We start from the raw sequence: 25,558 nt of genomic DNA, 5'->3' as shown, positions 1-25,558 counted from the left end.
TCCAATTCCAATCATGCCCAAATGATTCTATTTCTCTTGTATTTATAGATTCCATGGGCTCCCAATGTGAGGGTTTGTGAATGCTACCCGCAATTTTGGGTTTTTTTTCCCTAGCTGACCCAACATTTTCACAATCTTGCCCCAACATTGGGAAAATTGGGTTTTCCTCCCTTTATCTAAACTATAGTTTATAGGGTTGGATAGGCCATTTCATCCTTCCATAGGCAATTAATTGATAGGGGACATTACATCCCAACTCAAAGGCCTTATCCTCTAATCCAATATGGGTTGAGGATCTCACATCAAAGTGTGGAGGTTGGGCACTATTAAGTTGCTATGATAGGACTGTGATTCTTTCTGCATCAATATAGTGAGAATCTGAATAAAACTTGTAGCTAACGAAATGTAAGGAAAATAAGGGGGGAATAAATAAACATATGGTCACAACAAATAGAATTCTAAATGCATTCATGGTAAAAGATTGATAGGACCATTCATGATCATCAATGTCAAATGAAGGAAAACCATATCTTCCTCGGGCAGCCAAAAGGAAATAATTTGACATGTTGAAACTAACATAGACTTTGATTTCCCACTTTCAATGCACTATATTGATATTAATTATTAGAGCATGTAGTATTTTAAGAGGCAGTTTTGTGAAAATACAAATAGTGAAGCGATAAAAACTCATCAAGCTGCACCACTACCACCCCCATTTACATTGGTGGCCTCGAAGCCTTACCGGAATTGCCAAGAGCTTTCAGGAACTTCTTAATAAGGGATTATCCAAACAAATTTATATGAAAGGTTCTTAGTGTCAATAAAAATAAAACCAAGACAAAGAACTTAAAAGAAAATCCCTCCTTTTTGAGCCCAATGCATCTAATTTAAAGTCCTTAAGGACGTGCAAATACCATGGCAGATTTTCTTATCATCTGAGACTACATTGACTGACCTTAGTCAAACTATGCCTCAATTGTTCGTTAGGGAATCTAAGATAGGTCTCGTTTCATTTTAATTCAGTTGAGAATTGATTCAAGCAAATTATATTCCATGATATCTTGGCTTATTTTATTTACTCCCTTAAAGGTAACAAAGTTACCGATCAAACAAGAACTATTACCTCAAAACGAGAACTCTAGCCAAAAAACATGAAAAAACAGCTGAAAACGAAAAGTGTTGATGTTGGAGTAACATTTTTTTTAGGTAAATTTCCAACATTTTTTAAAAATGGCAGTAAAAACCATTTTTTTTTTTTTTGTGCAAAAGACACCTTGAAAAAGAAAAGTGTTGATGTTGGAATAAATTTTTTTTTTCAAGGTAAATTTTCAATAATTTTTAATAATGATGTTAAAGATAAAATATTATGACTTAGAAAAACTTTAAAGTTCCAATGACTTTCAAGCATTGCCATTAAAGATAAAATATCACGTCTTTGAAAAGTCTTAAAATTCCAACGATTTTTAGCCATTGCATTAAATATAAAATATCATGTCTTTGAAAAACCTTAAAATTCCAACAATTTTCAGTCATAGTGCTAAATAAAAAAATACTTACAATTGTTTTCAACCATAACATTAAAAATAAAATATCATGACTTAGAAAAACATTAAAATCTTGACAAATTTTCAACCATGGAATTAAAACCAAAGATTATGACTACAAAAAAACCTTAAGTTTTCGAAATATTTCAAGTATGACATTATGGAGAAATTGTATGACTAAAAAAACTTTAAAAATGAACGCTTGCATGAAAGAATTATTAAGAGTATTTTTTATTTTTTTTTAATTCTAAATGTATAGTGATTTTAAAATCTTAGCCTTAGACAACTTGATACATTGCAACAAAAATTTAAAAATTAACTATCAAACTGACACATAGTGTAGGTGAACTCAACCCATTGTAATGAAAACTCAAAGATCAACTATGAAATTATCATATTGTGGGGGCAGACACGACTCATTATAACGAAAATTTTAAAATCAACTATCAAATTACACATAATGGGATCTAGTTGTTAGTCGAGCATCGACACGAGCCTTACAAAAACATAAAACTAAAATAATAAATAAATAAAAATGAAAATTACAAAAGAAAATAAAAATTCAAACATTAAAAAAAAAACACAAAAAAAAAAATTAAAAAATAACAAGTAATAAAACATTAAAAAAATTAAAAAACACGACAAAAAATATCAAATATAAAAATTATATAAAAAAGACAAAAAAAAACCATAAAAATGGGAAATAATAATAATAATAATAATTTTAAAAAACCAAAAATTTAAATAAAAAAGGGAAAAATATTTTTAAAAAAACATAATTTAAGGGAAAAAAATAAAGTAAAAAAAACCTACATAATTAAAAAATAAATAAAATAAATGGTAATAATAAATAAATTAATTAAAATTAAATAAATAAAAAATCCTCCCTGTGGCTTAGGTCGATTCCGAGAATCAACTTAGGTAGCTAGGGCAATCATCTTCTTCTTTTCTCTTCTTCTTTTCTTTCTTTCTTTCTTTCTTTCTTTTTTTTTTTATTTTTTAAGGATTCTTTTTTAATTTAATTTAATTAATTAACTTTAGTTTTATTTTTTAATTATCATTTTTTTATAACTTAAATGAAAATGTTTTTTATGTTTTTTTTTTTCTTAAATTAAGTGTTTTTCTGAATATATATATATAGATAGATATATATATATATATATATATATAGATATGAAAAATATTTTTCAACGAAAATCACATAAAAATTCATTTGTTGAAATTATTTAGGGCTTTTTTAGTGATTTTTATTTTTATTTACAAGTTAATTTTGTTTTTGTTTTTGTTTTGTTTTTTTTTGTTTTTTTTTTTTTTTTTAATCTTGTCATGTTTTTTTTTAAGTTTTATTACCAAAATGAAAATCATCAACATTTAAAAAAAAATTATCCACACTTAATACATTAAAAAATTTAAAGTGTAAAAAGCAAGGGCTACATAGTAGCTAGTACCTACCACTTAGCTTAAATATAGTTTAATTACACTAAAAATAATAAAGACAGTTATTTCATCACAAAAGTAAAACAACTAGTAATAAAATGTTGTATTGTTAAATGACATCACCAAAAATTAAAAAATATTATTAAGTAATATTGTTTCTATTAACATATATACACTTTCATATATATATAAATTTATTAAAATATGTTTTTAATATAATAATAAACTATCTTGAATTAAAAAATAAAAATAAAAATAAAAAATTATAATTCATGAAAAAAAGGAAATAAAACAAAAAACAAAAATATAGTAACTAACCGAAATGGAAGTTACTAAAGAACCCATAATAAGATCTCAACCACTCACCTTATAGTGGCAGCTATGAGGTTTGATCTTGGGTCTCCCCTAGATTAGCCCTGACAGTTACCGATTCACCATGTGGTTAAAAAAAAATAATAAATAACAAAAATTGAATTCTCAAGGTTAAACTATGGATAAGCAACATAAATTTTTGGTTAAAGACAAACTAATACGTAGCCAAAGAAAAATTGATTGCGTAATACCATGCCCGCGGCATGTATAATAAGCCCTCTAAACAAAAAGAGTTGATGTTGCATCAACGCTTTTCAAGCATGAAAATAACTAACATTTAAAAAAAATGTTCATATGATACATAAAAAAATTTAAAGTGTCAAAAATAGGCCCTCTAAAAAAATGGGTTGATCCGGCATCAACAGTTTTCAAAATCAACACGAAAATCACTAACATTTAAAAAAAAAATGTTACATAAAAAAAATTTAAAGTGTCAAAAATATGCTCTAAAAAAAAAAGTGTATTATGAATAACCACTTTTCAAAATTTCGTGATTTTTTTGCTACCTCAAAAGAACGGGTAATCAGTAATTTTCTCGTTTGATTGGTAACTATTTTTAGTTTCTCCTCTTAGATCTCTGGTATGGAGATTTTCCAAATGCTCTTTTCATGTTAAATGCATATTTATATTTGCACATTAGAGAATTAGGCTTGAAACGCTGTTATTTTTTGTAAAAGAAAATTTTGAATATTACATCAAATAGCGAGGAATAACACATAAAGGGTGTTGTAGAACACTTACTCTGATGAAAGCGGATGCCAAAGAAGTTTGTGGAATCCATGGCTATGCTTGAGACTTATGAGCGGCGAGGCGCTAAACATTTGAGTACCCAAAAACTGAGTGGGGGAAAGAGCGAAGGGATTTTCAGTCCCCAACTTGCAAAGACCAGGCAGAAGTGAAAGAGCCATTGATGCTCTTCTACTGAAACAGGGCACTGAAACAAAATCAACAGTTCCAAGTTGAGTGAAACTTCAAAGGAAAAATGTTGAAGAAATTAGTTTGCTCCCTTTTCTTCACTAATACATGCTAAATCCAATGGGGTTAAAGACCAAAGATCTCGATGCTTGACTCGCAGGAGCTTAGAGATGAAGTTCGGGAGTCAACCTACTTTTAAAAGCTATCATTATTAGGCATCTAAATTTTTTAGCAAGTAGAAAATAATATCACTTTGATTCATGTCAAAAATCAAAATCTAATTGTTGTCCTTTGCCACATGGTAAAAAATTATTGGTCGAAGGAAGACGAAAACAAGCCTCTTTGATTGGCCAAATTTGCCTAGCCAAACCCATCATAAGAACACCTCTGGTGTAAATATATGTAAAATGTGTTTTGTCTTCACTAATCATTTTAATTTGAAACAAAAAGAGCTATGCTAGTTGGACTTGGACGTTAGACTTGATTCACTTACCAATGGCCATTTCTTCTCCTAATCGAGAATATTAGGGCATTCTCAATAGAACGATAGACAATATTCTAGTCCATTAGCATGATAATCATATGGTGCTTCTTATCCTTCTATCTGTAGTTAAGTTTATTCCTAGACTGTAAGGACAAACTTATTCACATTAAATCTCTCATAACCATGGAAGAAAATGTGGAAGGCATGCATTTTCCTTTATATAAAGGTTTCTAAGAATCAATCTAGGGAGAACAGATGACTTTTTATTGCCACATCTTCTTTTTTGCAACTTTAGATTATATTTTTTCTCACATTTTCCCAAACATTTCGTTAAATTATTTTCTTGATTTTCTCAAATGCTTTATATTTTCAAGTAAGTGCATAAGATTCATGATGTCATACAACAACACCATAGGCAATGGCACTATAATTGTTAGGGTTTACAATTTCATTAGTGTATGTCATGTTAGAAAACTACTAATTGTTGTGTACATGTTTCTTTCTATAGAACTCCCCTAGTCTTCCCATTCTAGGGTTTTAAATATTGGTTTTTTAGGAGTATACTTAATTTAAACTATTGTTTCTTGATTTAACTTTATTTCTTGGGTATATCTTTTTTCCCTATGCTATTTCCAACCCCATTTGTTTTCATTTTGTAATAGGAACGGGATTCTCATGACATGCCTCATATATAAACATAATTTCTTGGAAAATATAAAACATCAAGTTAAAAAATTTATAAAGGTTTGTCAATGACTTCTGATGTTTTTGTTCAAATTCAAGTTTTAAAACACTTTTGGTACTTTTGACCAATATATTGGAAGTTTGAACCTCATTTAATTACTAACATATTATTTGGCTCTTTCTAGTCATTTTAGCACCACTAAATTCTAAAATGACAAAAACATCTAACAAAGAACAAAACAAAGATTGGTATTAGAGAAATTTTGAGGTCTAAAATGAGTCTCCTAAAGAATATTATAAATTAATAGTGAAAATAATAAAATAATATTATATTACATTATCAAATTTTAGAGGAAAAACAAAAAAATATATATATATATATATATATATATATATATATATATTCAACTCGTATTTCAACTTATCTACTTATGGTTTTACTCAAATTTTGAGCAGCAACATTTGTTGGATGTATGATTTAATTCTTCATCCAAGGAGTACCCATGTTGCATACTTTTGATAGACCTTGCTACACAAAATATGAGAAATACATGAAAAAAAGTGATTGCAATCACATTTTCCATGTATTTCTCATTTTTCTTGTACAAGGGTCCATTAGAAATATGCAACATGGATACTCTTTGGATGAGGAATTAAATTCTGCATTCAACGAATGCTCCCACTCGAAATTTGAGTAAAACCGTCGGGAGATAAGTTGAAAATACGAGTTGAAAAAATAATTTTATTTTTTTACTCCAAAAATGGTGGATCATCTCCCATGGTTGACATCATCATCTTGAATCCTATTGGTTCTTATAAAGTTGTTTTTAGTTGTACATTTTTGTTTTTAGGCCCATTTTAGACTTCCAAAATTCTCTAATGGGTTGAGTTATTGATCCTTGAAAATCCTTTAGTTAGGTGTGAATTGTGCCCTAACATTAGTTACAAGAAATTTAAATCTAGAATATGTAAGAATAAGTTTGAAATGCACATGCAACTCAGATTGGGTATATTGTAAATGATGAAAAATAATCTTTAGATTTCATATAAAACCCTTTTATGGTGCAGATGAGAAAGAGAGGTATTGTTTGTTGTGCTTTGGAAAATAAAAGTTGTTCCCTAAAGTTCTGTGATCAGTGAAATTTATTCTTGTTTACAATGGAAGTTGGAAATCTTTGGCATTATTAGAGAGAAAAATGAGCCAATTATCCCTAAAAGATGATATATGTGGAACTAATCTAGATATCAACATAAGAAAGAAAGACAGAGGCCATTGGCCTATCAATACATTGATGGGATAACATGGACAACAAGGATGGTTTGGAGGTACATTTTCAGCTAATATTTTTTTATGATAGTGCTACTTAGAGAGACTTGAGAAACACAAGCATTCATAATAAAATGCTTAGAGTTCAGTTTTTGGAATTTTTAAGACGTATTGTATTTTGATTTTAGGTTACTTTAGCATTATTGGTATCCACCAATTTTATAAGGGCCTTTCTAATTTAAACATGATACATAATATCTCAACATCTAGTTAACATGACCAACTAAATATAGGCACATTAATATCTATCATCATAATTAAAAGCCTATATTTGTTTGTCCTTGTTGGTTGTGTTTTAATTTTATGTTAGGACTTGGGAGTCCAACTATTGCCTTATATTAGCCATGTGGACAAAAAAAAGAACTTTCTTTTTTACTTTATATTTATACTGAATCCTTAAGTAGTGGACGGATAATAGATGGCAACAAATGTTCCGTATTAATCTCATGACCTAATGTTCATTGAAAACATGAGTTGGGTCTATGGTAACCTTATTGGATCATTGAATTTATTTGAAGAAAGTGTTGGCATTATGATACAGGTATGACTCAAGTGTTGTCCTTGATGGAAACTTACTCAAATGACATATCAGAGTTTAGACTCACAGAATGAAGAAAGAAAGGTATACGCAGGTTCACTATATACCAAGTTGCATATATACGCAGGTTCACTATATACCAAGTCGTGTACACACGCAGGTTCACTATATACCAAGTCGTGTGTATACGCAGGTTTACTATATACCAAGTAGTGTATACACACAGGTTCACTGTATACAAAGGCGCGTATAATGTACACACTTACTTTCACAGAAGGAAAGGCGTGTACATGTCGGAAAGCTAAGTTTTGGTCCGTGGTATTTGGTCCATGGTATTTGGTCTGAGGTATTGACCTCGGGTATTGGGTCCAAGGTATTGGTCCTACATGGTTTTGGACCATGGTATTGAGAGAGGCCTAAACATATATAAGGAGAAGAAGATCATTAGGCCAAAGGGCAAGTGTGCAAGATTTGAATATCTAATGAAGTGTGAGATCTAGTATGTTGGTTATGGGTTTGTGATGCTTTTCTTGATCTGAACCAAGGATGCACCTATGTGGTTGATGATGGATGATGGATCGGGATCATAAGGCTTGGAATGTATTATAATTATGTGGTTTGATCATGGATAGACTAGATCTGAATTATTGACGCATGTTTTAGTGTATAAATGTTATGATCTGGGTATCACTGATGTCCGGTATAGTTGCAAAGTTATGAGTTAATATTTGCAGATGTGTACATAGGTTAGCTTTGGTAAAAGCGCGTATACACGCTAGTTCGTCTCATTAAAGTCGCGTATACTATTTGAAGTATGATATTTGAAGTTGCAGATTAGATCTGGTTGTTGTCGCAGAGTTCTGGGTTCTACTCTATGTTCTCGTGACTATGTTTTGATGACAGGGTTTCAGTGATTCATTGTTGGGTGATTGGTTGATGCAATAGTTTTATTGCAGTGGTGATTGATTTTGAGCTTCAATGTTGTTGATGGGTCCAGTATGAAAATTGGATGAAACGTGGCCTTCATATTATGGTGTTGTGATGAATCAAGAAGGTTGTAGCCTTCAGTAGGCCGGCGCCTACGTACTAGTAAACGGATCGGCTAGTACAAGAGCTAGGAGGTTGTAGCTCCCTTCCAGTAGTAGCTGGAGAACAAGAGAAGGTTGTAGCCTTCTGCAGATAGAAGCCTGCGTACTGGTATAAGACTGCACCAGTATAGAAATATTGTAAAAAGAATTTTCTTATTGAAAGAAGATAGAAACGAATTGCAGCAAGTGGTTTTCACCCATATTGGGTTTCCACCTTATATCTTGTGTTCATGTGTGCTTCTTACGTGTGATGATCTGTTTTGTTTTACTGCACCTGTTTACTGTTCATATGGTTAATGAAGTTCTAATGCACTGATTAAAGATCAACATATAATGGATTAACTGAATCATAAGTTTACTAGATATACGCTAGTTGCATTAAACACAGTTGTGTGTACATGTGGGGTCCCTTAACTGAAGTAGCGTATATGAATCTATGTATGGAAATGAAAAGTTAGTGATTTGCTAATACTGATTCACCCCTCCCCCTCTCAGTGTTACTTCCAACAATTGGTATCAGAGCAGGTCCTTTGGTAGAAGCTTTATCGCTTGGAGGAGATCCATAGAACAATGGGAAAGAAATCGCGTCAGAAGAAGAAGACAGCTCAAAGGAACAATGACATCCCGTCGTTGAGTGGAAGCAAGTATTCAGATTCTGAATCACCTCAGATTGAATATGAGCAAGCAAATGAAGCATCAGATAAACTCATAGATCAACAAGATCTATTTAACAAAAGGGAGAGTGCCCTCAAAGAAGAAGTTATCAGCTTAAAAGCTCAGCTGGAGTGTGCCTTCAGAGTACGTCAAATGTTGCAGGAGCAGAATGAAGAACAAGAAAATGAGATTCTCAAACTAAGGCAACAAGTGGAAGAAGGAAGAAAGTCTGAAGAAATCTTGAAGAAGCAATATCTAGAAAAGGAAGAACAACATCAGGTTGAGGTAAATATCTTGAAAGGTAAATTAGAAGAAAAAGATAAACTATTACGATTTCAAGACAATACTAAGATTTTGGATGATATTCTTAGTAGTCAAAGGTCACTTGCTATCAAAACTGGTCTTGGTTTTTATGAATCTGTTGAAGGTGAATCTAGCTCACAAGGTGAGACAAGGAACTCTAATGCAAAATCTGAAATGCTCAACAAGGAGATGAGAGGTCAAACCCATCAACAACCAAGGAAAGATAATCTTCAAAGAAAATCTTTTGCTCCTAAATATGGAAGTGATAGACGGTTATTTCCTCCGATGAATAATGTTGAATGTTATGTATGTCATAATTTTGGACATGTTGCAGCTAGATGTAGAAGTAGAATGGTTCAAGACCATCACATAGAAAGATCATCACGTTCCAGGTACTTTAAGGGATATTGTTTTTCTTGCAATATGTTTGGTCACAAAGTTGTTGATTGCTACAGAAGGAATATGAAACATGTAAGATGTTATGCATGTAACACACTTGGACATATAGCAAAGGAATACAGGAACAAAGTACGGGCACCATACCAAAAGGAGAAAACATCATCACAATCGAAGATATGGAAGAAAAAGGAAGTACGGTCAGAAAGATGTGGCATAGTAGAGTATACAGACATGACAGACTCAGAGGGAGCTGAAAGTATAGAACCTCAATGTTCTAAATCTCATACGCAAGTTCCATGAAGAAAAGTTGCATGTATATGCGAGTTCGAAGCTTCACAGTTGCGTATATGTTGGTTTGAGGAAAAGCAATGGGACAGACTCAGGAAAAAGGGTCTGATATGATTCAGTCCATTATTTGCTCTGTTTGATAATGGTTACAATCTACTGATGATGTGTGGAAATGTGTTGGTACTCATAAGATGTTGTTTAGAAGTGTTTTTCATCCTAACTTGATGATGATGATGCCTTGATACTTCTCGCTAATATATAAATGATTAGATCTGACAGTGAACAGATGGCACAGGTTCAGGGGGAGCATATGCTTTGAATAATGCATTGTTGGCATTATGGTTAGAAGTCTTTGGTGATAATCCTTATGTGGCTAAATGATATATCTTGCTACTTATTGTTGGTTGGTCAAAAGAATGGTATTGTAGGTTACAGGTTGCTGATGTTGATGAGAGATGCTTATAGTGCAGATCATATGGTGTATGATAGTTGCTGATGACTATCATGGTCTTGTTTAGGTCGTTGGTCTTTGTTAAAAATGTCATGTATTTCTTTTGAAGACCCATGAGTCATATGATGTAATTTGTAACCCCAGTTTGCATGGGAAGGATGATGTAATAATGTCTATTTCAGTCATGTATAGACATTTGGTATATCCCCACTTGGTTGGGTGGATGAGTCAAAATGGTGTATCCTCACTTGGTTGGGAGATTGATGTATGTATGAGTCATTGGTGATAGGAAGATCATACTCACTTAGTTGAGTTGTAGAGTCATGTTATTCTTTTGAAAAATATCTTTGTAGACTCTGCATGTGCTCAGGGGGAGCATGGACGGATTGGTACATCTTGGCATGTACAAAGCCGAAGTTCAATCAAAATGTTCTCAGAGGAAACATGGACGGATTGGTACATCTCAGCATGTACAAAGAGCTCAATCAAAAATTTCAACATGTACTCAGGGGGAGTATGGACAGCAGAATGTATATCAAGGGAGAGAATATCTTGGTCCACCCTTTGCCCTTGATGTCAAAGGGGGAGAGTGACTTGGTGTGGTTGTTGCCATCAAGTCCAAAGGGGGAGATTGTTGGCATTATGATACAGGTATGACTCAAGTGTTGTCCTTGATGGCAACTCACTCAGATGACAGATCACAGTTCAGACTCACAGAATGAAGAAAGAAAGGTATACACAGGTTCACTATATACCAAGTCGCGTATATACGCAGGTTCACTATATACCAAGTCATCTACACACACAGGTTCACTATATACCATGTCGCGTATATACACAAGTTCACTATATACCAAGTAGTGTATACACGCAGGTTCACTATATACAAAGGAACGTATAACGTACACACACACTTTCACAGAAGGAAAGGCGCGTACATGTCGGAAAGCTAAGATTTGGTCCGTGGTATTTGGTCCATGGTATTTGGTCCGAGGTATTGATCCCAGGTATTGGGTCCAAGGTATTGGTCCTACATGGTTTTGGATCATGGTATTGAGAGAGGCCTAAACCTATATAAGGAGAAGAAGACCATTAGGCCAAAGGGCAAGTGTGCAAGATTTGAATATCTGATGAAGTGTGAGATCTAGTATGCTGGTTATGGGTTTGTGATGCTTTTCTTGATCTGAACCAAGGATGCACCTATGCGGTTGATTATGGATGATGGATCGGGATCATAAGGCTTGGAATGTATTATCATTATGTGGTTTGATCATGGATAAACTAGATCTGAATTATTGACGCATGTTTTAGTGTATAAATGTTATGATCTGGGTATCACTGATGTCTGGTATAGCTGCAAAGTTCTGAGTTAATATTTGCAGATGTGTACGTGGGTTAGCTTTGGTAAAAGCACATATACACGCAGGTTCGACTCATCAGAGTCGTGTATACTGTTTGAAGTATGATATTTGAAGTTCCAGATTGGATCTAGTTGTTGTTGCAGAGTTCTGGGTTCTGCTCTATGTTCTGGTGACTGTGTTTTGATGACAGGGTTTCAGTGATTCAGTGTTGGATGATTGGTTGATGCAATAGTTGTATTGCATTGGTGATTGATTTTGAGCTTCAATGTTGTTGATGGGTCCAGTATGAAAATTGGATGAAACGTGGCCTTCATATTATGGTTTTGTGATGAATCAAGAAGGTTGTAGCCTTCAGTAGGTCGGCGCCTACGTACTAGTCAACAGATCGGCTAGTACAAGAGCTAGGGGGTTGTAGCTTCCTTCCAGTAGTAGCTAGAGAATGACAGAAGGTTGTAGCCTTCTGCAGGTAGAAGCCTGCATACTGGTATAAGACTGCACCAGTAGAAAAATATTGTAAAAAGAAGTTTCTTATTAAAAGAAGATAGAGACGAATTGCAGCAGGTGGTTTTCACCCACATTGGGTTTCCACCTTATATCTTGTGTTCATGTGTGATGATCTGTTATGTTTTACTGCACCTGTTTACTGTTCATATGGTTAATGAAGTTCTGATGCACTGATTAAAGATCAACATATAATGGATTAATTGAATCATAAGTTTACTAGATATACGCTAGTTGCATTAAACATAGTTGTGTGTACACGCGGGTTCCCTTAACTGAAGTAGTGTATATGAATCTAAGTATGGAAATGAAAAAGTTAGTGATTTGCTAATACTGATTCACCCCTCCTCCTCTCAGTATTACTTCCTGTTAGCACCTAAATTTGCCTTAGGCTAAAGGAAGGCAAAATTCAGGGTAACCACAAACCACGCTCAGTCTAGTAGCTAGCCCTACCAGAACAGGAGAGGGCTCTCTCCGAGTCACGCTCAGTGAAAAGATAAACGATATGGTCTAAGATGACTTACAGTGAAATATTTGATCTTAGGCTAGTAAGTAAATATGGATACAAGAAAGCAATTTTTTATGAATGACTGAGTTTCTGGGATGGTATGGGACCAATGGACAACAATGAGCAGAGAATTTAATACAAAGGCACAGATTACTTCGTGAGGCAAGACAGGCGGAAAGTCTAGCAATTTAGTTTGAAATAACGTGGAATGGAGGAATTGCTTAGGAGGGTGAAAAGGGCATAAGTACATGAATCCTTTTCAACAGAAGAAGAACACTGAACATGAAATTTTCCCACAGGCAGAGCAATAAAAATGAATTCTACCTTATCTAACTTAGAAAATTTCACTAGAAATGAATATGAAATGAGCTGTGAAACACTACAAAATACATATGAAATATAAGAGACACATTTGCTACACTCACAACCACATGAATCTCATGAAACAGAGCCGCTGCCTTTCATTAATCCTTTGTCAAAGTATACAATGAAGAACTAAGTTTCTCTCCCACAGTCTCCCAGAAATTACAAACCAACCAACCCTTTGCAAATGGTTTGCATACAATATATAGAATGTGCCATGAAGAGATAGAACGCCCAAGGGTTGGGGAGTTACTCGAATCATTACAAAATGGAGGTGGAAAGCCAACCATTAGCTACAGGTGCAGCATTACAAACATGACAAATGGCTTGGGTGACTGTTTGCCTTCCTTTGCCACTTGGATAGAAGCCAATCTAGAGTGGAAATACTTTAAATTTTGCCTTAGGTGCCGAAAAAAGTGTAGTGTAGATGAGCGGGCCCACTTGGAGAAAGTCGCGAATCGAAATGTCGCGAAACGGGCGCGATTTTGGCCTTTTTCTCTATATGCGTTGCACCCAATTCTATATGTGCCGCGCCACTTTGGAGGCTATTTTGAGGCACCTGAAGGAGTCCAAAATGTGCCCAAGTGTGCTTGTTGGAAAGCCTGGCCTATCTACTTTCCAACCCAAGTGGAATTTCTGAATTTGGTGCTCATTTGCCCCTCCAAATATTCATTCTCCCAAGACTGCTTCCTGTGTGTCAAAATAGGGGCAGAGAGGTTATTTTTTGAGTGTTTTTGACCTCTTGGAGACTCAAATCGTGCCCAAATTTCTTTTCCAAGCACCAGTAGTCGTGATTTTGCACGCTGAATCCAAAAATGCAAGCCATTTGTTATTTGGAGCTCCCAATCCTAAGCGCGAGAAAAACCCTGTTTGGTGCCAAAAAATTTGTCACGTGACCAAAATTGCCCCAAAAATGCTCCAAATTTCTTGGCCATGCACCAGCAGTCATGATTTTTCATGCTGAATCCAAAAATGCAAACCTTTTTTGATTTGGAGCTCCCTATCATAAGCGTCGCGCACTGAGCCTTTGCATAGCACTTTTTGCAGGAGACGTTTGGAGGCGTTCCCGGTGTCCAAATTGGGTGTAGGATAGCTCGTTGGAAAGTTCGTTGAGTCTACTTTCCAACCCAACTAGAATTTTTCAATTTAGAGTTCATTTGCCCTGTCAAAAATCAAATCTCCCAAGACTGGTCAAAAATGTGCCCAATGAGGCTGCCTCAACGCAAAGTGCTGTTGCAGTCAACGTTTAAAGGTGTTCCTCAACTCCAAATTGAGCTCATGATAGCTCATTGGAAAGCTCTTTGTGTCTAGTTATCATTTGACTCATCAAGTAAGTCATTTGACCAACCAAGCTAGGAGAAAACTTGATTTTCCCAGGGTCACTTCAGAGGTGCATCAATTCTCCCGAGGCAATTGTATTTTTGACATTTCTTTAAAACCATGACATTTGTGTAAAAAGTGAATGATGTTTTTCTTCCTTGGCCTGTTTTGGACAAAAACCTCTCTCAGTTTTCTTAAATTCATCTTTTATTGCTCAGAAACATCATTTGAATGAAACCTACCCCAATGTGTGGAACAAGAGATTTGTCGAAATGAAGCGAAATGAAAGGGATAAGCGGCTTCTAAATTCTTGGGAAAATTCTTGGAAGTAGGGAGGGATGTTAAGAAGCTGGGGAAGGTGGAATTTAAAAGATTGAGTGAGGGGAAGAGGTCCAAAAAGGCAAAACACAGGTTCACCCTAGAAAATTGCTAGGTTGTAGCAAGAAACTAGGGTTTGTGCGAAAATGAGGAATTTGGGGGATCTCAGTGATGGGAAGCGTTTGATAAGGCACTTTAAGGATAGGGGAAGGTGTATGAACATCAAGATACAATTTTTTCCGATGATTTGACCGTCTAAGAGAAATTGCCTTCAAAACCCTAGGAAAGGGAAATGACCTTACCTAGGCGCAACTGAAGCATGAACAAGGTGTAAAATGACCCAGAGGAACTTGACATGATAATGAAAACCCTCTGAATGATGGTACACTCAGCTGAACGGTGACATGGACTGACATTTGGACAACTTTGACAGGAGTAAAAGCAAACCCTAGACCTAGTGACTGAAAATGACTCTTGTCCATTAAAGGATCGAACATTGACTGTCGTGGACTTTAGTGAACCTTGACAAAAGACCTGAGCCACTGAAGTTCTGATGCACTGATTAAAGATCAACATATAATGGATTAACTGAATCATAAGTTTACTGGATATACGCTAGTTGCATTAAACATAGTTGCGTGTACACGCGGATTCCCTTAACTGAAGTAGTGTATATGAATCTAAGTATGGAAATGAAAAAGTTAGTGATTTGCTAATACTGATTCACCCCTCCTCCTCTCAGTATTACTTCCAACAGAGAGCTATTAGCTGGATTATAATGTGGTGGTTAGTTGTGCAATTTGGTGGTTTAAAATCGAACCACTTAAAGGTTTCGTTATGGATGGACCCCCTCCACAAGGATGCAGTTGACAAATTCCAAGCTTCATGCCTTATATTCCCTATTGGGCTAGCTAACCTTGCTTTTTATTGTGCATTTACCACATTATCCTTTGAAAGCTACCCAAGCTTCTAACTAGTGTAAATAGATAACTTTATTAGTTGAATATTGATGACACAAGGACCCTTTGAGTGTTGTAATATGTTCTTCTGGTGCCATTTGATAAGTCGTAGAGCATGAGATCACTTGTTTAGTTAATTATATTAACAATCCATTGCTGAAGCAACTCATATGAAGTTAGTCTTGCTCTATTGCCTTAATGAGTGAATAAAACATCGGGCCAACGTGTCTTCAATCCATGAAATTTATTTGTATAGAGTTATTGTTTTATTGTTGAGGAGGATCCATTACAAAGAAAAGAAAATGTTCTTGTCATATTCTCTTTAAGCACCACTCAAACTTGAAGACATAAGCCAATAGTAATTTGAGAGGACAAAAGACATTGCATTTGCGTGTACTTAATCAGTGGATTCTATTATTTAGACAATAACTTGGTAATCAATCTCGATTTCAAGATAAAGTATATCAATGTGGTACTCTCAAGATTCGTCATTGAGAATCTAATCATTAGGGATTAATTTAGGTTCCACAAGTCTCCACATAGTCCCATGTAACTAAAATGAATAGAAGTTTTCTTTTTCTTTTGTTGAATTTTTGTAGCTATGGTTAGCCTTCATAATTATTATTTTAATCATTGATGTATTTTTAAAGCATGTTCTTCATATTATGTCGATATATATATATATATATATATATATATATGACATTTTCTTCATGTCGATTTTTGAAAAAAAAAGAAATTTTGAATTTTGAAAAATTAAATTTTGACTCCAAAATAGCTAGGTCAACCCTCCTCCAAGTCAACTTTGTGAGAAGGTCCAAACCTTCTTCAAGAAGATCGAAGTCTTGTATTGAAGTTGGGTTGAAAAGAGATTCAACTCGTCTTTAGTAGGAAGGTTTGTAAATCTCATAGCTTATTACACAAGGATGAAGCCTTGAGCCTCATATTGAAGTTATCTCAGACGGTTACAAAAGTCAAAGAATATCAAAGAAGTCTCAAACAATTTCCTTAGAAGGTTGAGGGTCTAGACTATGCTAAGAAGGTGATCAAGACCTTGCAGAAGGAGACCTAAATTTTCATTGGAGCATACAAGGAGAAGTGATACCTTATATAATCATGAGTCTAAGCCTCTATGGCTAAGGTTGAGGAATCCTTGAAGTTGAGCTAGTGTCACTATGGAGGAAGCAGTTCAAAGGAATTTGAAAGCATCTTTGTATGAAGATAAGCCAATCTACATTTTTTTATTGAAGTCAAGATAGTGTCATTATGGAGGAAGCAGTTCAAAGGAATTTGAAAGCATCTTTGTATGAAGATAAGCCAGTCTACATTTTTTTATTGAAGCATACCCTAAAGTCATGAAGCATGATCATGAGCCTCTGTAACTAAGGATGAGAGAAAGCACACATGACCTCATGTGAATGCATCAAAAGAAACCGATGATGTTGTGTTGTGGCCACAATTACCACCCTATTAAAACATGCTCTGATAGCAAATTTTTGAATGGGTCCCCTAGAAGTTTGATCTTTCATCTTTCAAAATGATCTGTTTTATCACAAGGATGTTAACTCTTTGCCGAGTCAAATTTTCAATGCTTGATGGCTAAGCCATTGAATAAACCTCTGCTGCATGGTTCATTCCTGACACAACCTAGCCCTTTATTCACTCCCTTCATTGGGACCTTTTAATCTTCACAAACATGCATGGTACATTTATGCCCGCACAAACAATCACCCCCACCCTTATTATAATCGTTTGTGTGCTTAACCCATGAAATATTCCATCGCGTCCTTATTTCCATCATGACTCTTTATAACGAAAATACACATAACATTCCTTTTCACTTATCGCATGCAACATTGGCACGCAGCGCGTACCATGAGGCATCGAAACCAACGATGTTATAAACCAGAATTCATATATTTCAGGTCTGGAAGCCCCCATCGCATATCGCAATCGGTGGGGCCCCGGGCCTATATATATAAGGCACATCATTTTACCTCGGACCCGCCGACGATTATAGAACCTGGCATATAATATCTCAAATCTGGCCTATACAGCCGGATGCGGGTTTTCCCATATACCTTTGTGTTTTCAGAAAAAAACATGGAAATCGAGCTTTTTCAAAGGGAAGGTTTACAAGGCAGACGCGCCAAGATTATCAACTACGACATATACATTATCAGGTCTGGAACCAATCGCATATTGCAATCAGCAAGGGCCTAGGCCTAAGCATATTGCGGTGTGAGATATGGCGGACCTGCCAATCCGATTAAACGTAATATATATGCTATTGGGTCTGCCCTTTCCCCATCACAAATCACTATCGGCAGGGTTTAGTGCTGATGCATAAGGTGCAACACCATACAGCGGACCCGCCAATGATTATAGGCTCTGATATATAATTTTTGAAATCCGTTGTACGGCCGAACGTGGTATTTTCCTATGTATTCGATACACTGCCATAGTCGCGGTTTTTCAAAGGGAAAGCCCATTAAAGCGATGCAATGCGATATGGCAGATCCGATAGGGTATAGGTTCCCGCCTATAGTATTTCAAGTCTGTATTTTGGATGTAGCCCTATGTTTTGCAAGGACTTTCAGTGTAAATCAGATTTTCACCTACAAGACCAAATCAATGCATAGATTAAAGACCAGGGGCCGATTCTTTCGCGATTGTTGCTCTTGATGTTATAAATGCTTCATGAATGCAAAAATTTGTGTTTTTAAGCATTTTTTATCATATCGATATATGTGTAATTGATGTTGGCCATCTCTATAGGTGAGGACCGAGAGAAGGCAACCGAAACCTAAGGATGGATGCATAAGATGCAAGTTTGACTCTAGATAAAAGATGCATGCGCAGATCCGAAGAGTTTACCCTTGCGGATATGTTTATTTGAAGATTGGGCTCTATGGCGTGGCAGTCATATGCAATGTTGTTAAAAGCGCGATCGGGATTTAATCGGCGCCGGGAAAAAAGCGGAAAAAATCGACAAAAGCGGGAAAAAAGCGGAAAAAAGCGGGAAAAAAGCGTTTGGCACAAAAATATTCATTTTTTTTCAATTTTTTTAATATCTAAACCGTCTACAACATAAAATAAATACATTGACACATAAATATGATAAAAAAACTAATATATAAGATGTTTAATATCATTTCTAGCGCTAAAATCACACATAACATTGAATCATGTCCTGAATAGTAAGTCCTGAGTCCCAACTCAGCCTCAAAATATCAACAAAAAATATGATAATGTATCTCATCATGTCATAATGTCATATACAATAAAATGAAAGTCTAATCCTATTGATTTCCTCTGCCCCTCTTGCGAGAAAATGGCACAACTTTCTCTTTCCCTCTAGATGTAGAAGCTGGTGCCTGTGCTGGTGGAAATGGCAGTGGAGTCTGACGTGCTCTAGAAGCTGAAGAACTAGTAGTAGCAGCTACAGGAGGCTGAGGTAGACGGAGACCACGTCCTCTACTGGTGGTAGTGGTAGCCCGGGTAGGCGGTGTCACCTCCTCCTCCTGCTCCTCCTCCTCCACCTGCTCCTCCTCCTGCTCCTCCTGCTCCTCCTCCTCCCCCTCCTCCTCCCCCTCATCCTGCACTAACCAATCATCAGTGGGATCCATGAGAGGCCTCTCGGTCTCAACCCTCCATTCAGCAGTGGTGTCAATCCCATCCAATGAGATGGCTTCCGTATCAGGTGTCTTCTCTAGTTGTCTCACCCACAATCGAAGATTGTAGTAGACATAGACCATGTCATTAAGTCTATGGGACTCCAACCTGTACAAAGTTCATGAAATAATAATTAATAATTAATATTATAAAAAAAATATTGTTTAAAACTTTAATGAATTCAAAAATTTATTTGGAAATTTGCAATATTTTAAATGTTTAAGTGTTCAGTGTTCACTGTTAACCTATTGCGCTTCTTGTTGTGTATTTTTTCAAATACACTCCAATTGCGCTCACATCCCGAGGAGCTGCATGTTTGGCTGAGGATGCGTACGGCAAGCTTTTGCAAAAGGGGTACTCTGACACCATACATCTTCCACCATGCGTCTACAACAAAATTACAAATAAAATTTTAAATAAACATAAGAAAAAAATGGAATTTGAAGAGACAATGAAATTTGAAACAAAGTTACAAAGTACAAACTAAAAAATACCTGGCATTTTAATCGTCCTATCAGTGACAGCCATCTCAAAGCCAAATGTGCCACCTGACATCTTATATGTCTCAATTTGTCTAGAGATCTCTATACGTTCTTCTGGAGATCTCACCATCTTCTGGACACAGGTTAATAATCCTTCCACGACCTCAACATCAAAATCAAACCCACATGCATAAGAAAATGCAGGGTTCAGGAAAAGCCCAGCAGCATGAATGGGACGATGGAGTGTGTTGTTCCATCGCTCATCAATGACTTCCCATAGAAGGAGTTGTCTCTGAAACCCATCGTCTCCCTTATCATCATAGTAGGACCGAATGGCTTCTTTGGCCCTGTCCATGGCTTCATACAAATAGCCCATTGCGGGCTTCTCACCATCAACCAACCGAAGAACCTTTACCAAAGGTTCAGTAACAGCGCACACCTCCTGCACTCCCGCCCAGAAGTCTTCCTGATAAGAAACTAGTCTGCACACGGCCTCTCCTTCTGGTTTGCGGCTCATTGACGAAGCACGCCACTCCTCTGAAAGAAACATTCTCTTCAAATCCCACATAGAATTCAAGAGGGATTGAAGAGATATGAAACTCGTCGCAAACCGTGTAATGGCGGGGCGCACCAACTCTTTGTTGTTGGTGCATTTTCTCATCAAGCTAAGCACAGATGTGTGATTGTAAATAAATTTTGTGATGCTTTTTGATGAGTCAACAACCTCTTTGACAAAGGGAATTTTCCCTATGTCCTCTAACATCAAATCAATACAATGGGCAGCACAAGGTGTCCAAAATAAAGTAGGATGCCTGTCCATAAGCATTCTACCAGCAGCAACATAATTTGCAGCATTGTCCGTTATGACTTGGACAATATTTTCTGCACCCACCTCCAAAATAAACACATCCAGCAAATCACATAAAGTTCTTGCATCTTTGATTTGATGAGTTGCATCAATAGATTTGATAAACATAGTCCCCTTGGGACAACTAACCAAGAAGTTTATAAGGGTTCTCCCCTTTTGGTCAGTCCAACCATCTGACATAACAGTGCATCCTGTTTGTGCCCATGATGCCCTAAAATCCTCCAATCTTTGGGTGCAGTCACGCTTTTCATCTTGAAGAATCCGGCCTCTGAAATCATGAAGAGAAGGGATTTTGTACCCCGGGCCAACACTGGCAATAGCATCAACAGTAGGTTGGAAAAATGGATTATTCCTTATAATGCTGAAAGGAATATCACTCCAGAGGAGAAATTTTGTCATCAACCTGTCAGCTTGTTCTTTTTCAGTTCTTTTTAGCATTGAACCGATAGTTGGTTGTGAACCAGGTGTGGTTCGAGGAACAAAATATGATGATGCAGCTACCGGATTGACTGACGCTGCAGTAGAACCAGTGCCACTTGGCCCACTTCCTTCAGCTGACCTTTTTAGTTGCCTTTTGAGTTCTTCTTTGGCCTCTCTAGTGTGCTCTAATTCTCCCAATGCTCTCATGGCTCTTTGGATAATTTCAGCAGTTGTATTTATACAGGGCCCCACATCATGTCCAGGGATTTGTGCAAGGTGGAACTTCAACCTGTACACCCCCCCGAATATCTCCTTTCCACACAACTTGCAATACAAGTTTTGTCTATCATTCGGAGTTTTAGGTTCACCATATTCCCAGAAAGGATCCAATTTCCTTGGCATGTTTGTTTTTGAATTTTGAATTTGCAAACCTATGGAAAAATAAGGATTAGGAAATAGGAATTTAGGATTACATAATACAAATTACAATTTAGCATTTACAAAATTACAAGTTAATTATTTCCAAAATCCCAATTTCCAAACCCAAGTTACCCAACCAAATGCCAATGGCAAATGCCAAAAAACAATGAAAATTCAAAAAAAAATAAACAATGTTTAAAAAAAATGAGAAAATAAAAATAAAAAATTGGTTCTCATAGTCATAACAAATTACCCATCCCAAATCAATGAAAAATTACAAAAAATTCTTTAAAAACAATGTAAAACAAAGTTTTTATAGAAGCAAAACAAAAAAAAATTAATCTACATACCTTTTTTATGGACAAATTGGTGATCTTGTCTTGGATTTCTCCTAAAACCACTTGGATTCGCTCCCAAATTCGACGGAAACCCTTCAGCTCCTCTCCCTCACCTCTTCTCCTCCTCCTCCGCGCGCAGACAGCATAATGAAATAAAAAAAATCATTTTTTGCCTATTAAAAGCCCGCTGCCCCGACCATCTGCGATTTTTTCCATAAAAATCGCGATTTTTTTCGAAAAAATAGCGATTTTTTCAAAAAAAAACGCGATTTTTTTCGAAAAAAATCGCGATTTTTTCAAAAAAAAACGCGATTTTTTCCGAAAAAATCGCTATAAAAAAAGCCGCGATTTTTTGATATAAAAATCGCGATTTAAGCGGGAAAGGGAAAAAATCGCGATTTTAACAACACTGGTCATATGTCCAGGTGTTGCCTATGTATTCCTAAAGCGAAACCGCCCCAGATTACATCATGAAGAGATGACACACAGTCATCCTCCCTAATCAATAACCATTTAGTTCGTAGGAAATGAAGTGCTCTAATGACAGGAAACGCCCTCTATGTGTCAACAGTGACACCGACTGTCTTCCTCTATTTCTTCTGATTGGTATAATGAAGGAAAGAGAGGGAAGGAGAAGGGTGAAAAGGGAAGACCGAGAGTCATTTCCAGGGGCATAAATATTCCCTCCGGAGAAGATATGGGGGCTTTTTCGTTTGGCAGAACATTTTTTGTTTATTGTGAGTAAGGAAGATTGTTTGGGTCAGAGAAGGAGCCTTTTCTCAGATTGATTTTCCTCTTCTTTATATGTTAAGAATCAAGATGTTATTGAGAGCATAAATGTGAATGTGATTTGTGTTTGTGCCCATTGATGACTTACAATTATGATTAGCTTTGGTTGTTTGAATGTGATTCTTCATCATAGTTAATTCATGAGCAATGGCTGATTTGAAACTATGTTAAACATCAGTTGCAAGCTCTAATTTCATAACAGGAATGTGTATTCCTGTATGAGTGATTGGATTGCAATTTAGAATTGATGCAGCATTGTTCTTATGTGAACCAGTAATTGATTCATTTAGACTTGGGATTCATATACGATGTTTAACCTCTCTTTCATCATGCTCTTGCAAGATAGATTAGGATAGTTAGAACTAGACTAGAGTAGTTAGAAGTAGTGTAGATAGGATTTAATACATAATGGTTCACTGTTTAAATTTTGTTGATTTAATTGAAGCCTTCTTCTCAGAAGCCATCTTTCAACTCATTTAACAGTTTACGGGGTCCCTTAAAACCCATTGGAACTAGCCATTCCAAACGAAAGCAGGTCTAATTGGGGCTTGCGATTGGGTTAGTTCCCCTTGTTGGCATAGCGGAAATCCACCATGTCAACAAAATGGCACTAGAAGGAGGGCTTGAACCGCCTTCCACAGCTTTTCAAAATTCATCTATAAATGCCACCCATGGATTCAAAAGGATTAATGTATGGATCGTAGAGGCCAAAAATACCATTCCACCCATTTCAAAGAGCCTCATTTCGAGGAAACAAAGACCCTTCTAAGTCTTGTTTCTGGGTCACCCAAGGAAGAGAGACTGTGGGAGTACCCTGTCACTCAGGAACAACCAGTCAGAAGTCTTACTCGGGCTTATGCTTGTTCCCTATCACAGTTCCCTATCTTTCAGTCTTTACCTCCAACAGTGAAAAGAAATCCAAGGGTCTATCACATAAACGAAGAGACATCTGCAGCCCCTTCTCTTGAAGATATTGTGCTTGATTCTTTGCAAAGTATTGACTCTCCTTGGGAAGAAATTCCCGAGGATTCCCCTTTTGAAGGCAATCCCTGGCTTGATTTGGAAAATCCTAACGAAGAAACCCTCAACCAGAACCTCCCTATCCATAATATGGCTAACGTTTCGCCTCCTGGTGGGAATCAACCTCTACTTCATCCTCCGGGTGGGAATCAACCTCCACCGCCTCCTTCAGTTGGGAATCAACCTCCACCTCCTCCGAGAGCACTCCCTCCTTGGCTTGCACAGGATGTCGTTGTGGTACTTGGACAGCAGCATGCCTTACCCAAAAATGCAGAAAGAGTACTGCCCAGATTCGACCCTGAGCGGGGAGACACTGCGGATAACCATATTCATTCTTTCTTCCTAGCCGTGCACATGTTGGGGGTAGCCGATGAGGATGTGGTATGTCGCTTATTCCCTTTTACTCTGATTGGTGTGGCCTCCACATGGTACTTTAGCCTGAGAATAGGATCGATCACCTCATGGGCTGCCTTTCAGCAGGCCTTTCTAGACAAGTTTGGTGATGACAAAACACCTGCGGCCTTAGTTTTAGAGCTATCCCATTTGAAAATGGACACCAAAGAAAGGGTCAAGGATTTTAACATCCGGTTCAATACTTTGTTCAACAGAATCCTAGCTACTGCTAGACCTACTGATGAGGTGCTCATGGAATTCTACATCTCTGCTCTCCCTGTCCCTACTGCGATGTGGGTCAAGAGAAGTAACGCACAGACCTTACAAGGCGCTATCGATGAAGCAATAAAAGTTGAGAATGAAATGATCAGTCTCACAACATGTCATCATACGACTAAAGGAAAGAAAGCCTCTCAGTCATCCAAGAAAAGTAGTGGGAATGATAACAAAGTGACTGTGGGCAAAGAAAGAGACACCATGGATGTGGAAGGTTTGCATCGGATCATTAAGAAATTGACAAACACAGTCATAGATATGAAAAGGAGTTCTGGAGAGAGTGGAGGAGAGTATAACAACAGAAAACCCTTCAAACCTTTCTTTCGCAAGAAGACAGAAGGTGGTCATGGTCAACTTGCGTTGCCTGCTCCACCCAATGAAGGGAATCTAAATATGGAGGAGCTGGCTCTTATTGGATCGCTCCTTAACAAAGAAGAACCTATAGTGGAGCTAAAGCCAAAACAAGAAAATGAGGGAGAATACCAAGTAGAAGAACCCTTGGACGAAGAATCTCAAATCAATGTACTGTGGGATTTCTACACAAATGAGAACGATGATGACGAAGGAGATGTTATGGCAGAAGTCCACACACGAAGTAAAGGGCCACTCACAAGTGTGATAAACCCTGTAGATTAGACCAAGAAAGATGTCCGCCATGTGAAGGCACCTGCTCCCAAAGTTCCTGTTGAGAAGAGTAGACCCAGTGGTCAATCCAAGAATGCCCCTGTTGCAAACCCTCCAGAGAAAGAAAATGCATCTCCCATTGCAACGAAGGCTACTCAAGATGGTGAACCCCCACCTAATAATGACAAAACCGGTATGTTTACTTTGCCCTATTCTGTTTATAACATTGATTACAATATTGTGGATGATCTTAAGAAATCTAGGGCTAATATCACATACTTTGATTTGCTGAAATTAACGCAGCAAAGAGATTTTCTCTTGAAAGCTATGAATGAGAGAAATTCCAAAACTCCCACCATCTCATGTAGCCGAACCAAGAAGTTAGTGTCCAAACCTTTCAACACCTCCATTGCAGCCTAAACACCATCAGCTATGGAGG

At 36.6% G+C, this 25,558-nt stretch overlaps 1 protein-coding gene across 1 annotated transcript; it reads right to left on the bottom strand.

The window, feature by feature from the left end:
• Nucleotides 1-18,972: 18,972 nt before the first annotated feature.
• Nucleotides 18,973-20,233, bottom strand: LOC149177404 (uncharacterized). Its single transcript, XM_089423406.1, has 2 exons — nt 19,735-20,233; nt 18,973-19,597 (listed from the first exon to the last, which is right to left on the bottom strand). Exons 1-2 carry the CDS (start codon nt 19,860-19,862, stop codon nt 19,117-19,119), a joined length of 609 nt encoding a protein of 202 aa, XP_089279532.1. The 5' UTR covers nt 19,863-20,233; the 3' UTR covers nt 18,973-19,116.
• Nucleotides 20,234-25,558: the final 5,325 nt, after the last annotated feature.

The sequence above is a fragment of the Pinus tabuliformis genome, chromosome 4_1, assembly GCF_031772625.1.
Source record: "Pinus tabuliformis cultivar Carrire ecotype Pingquan chromosome 4_1, CPIR1, whole genome shotgun sequence".
In the NCBI taxonomy this organism is placed as follows: Eukaryota; Viridiplantae; Streptophyta; class Pinopsida; order Pinales; family Pinaceae; genus Pinus; species Pinus tabuliformis.
The sequence above is the reverse complement of the archived record's forward strand: the minus strand, read 5'-3'. Positions and strand labels throughout refer to the sequence as shown.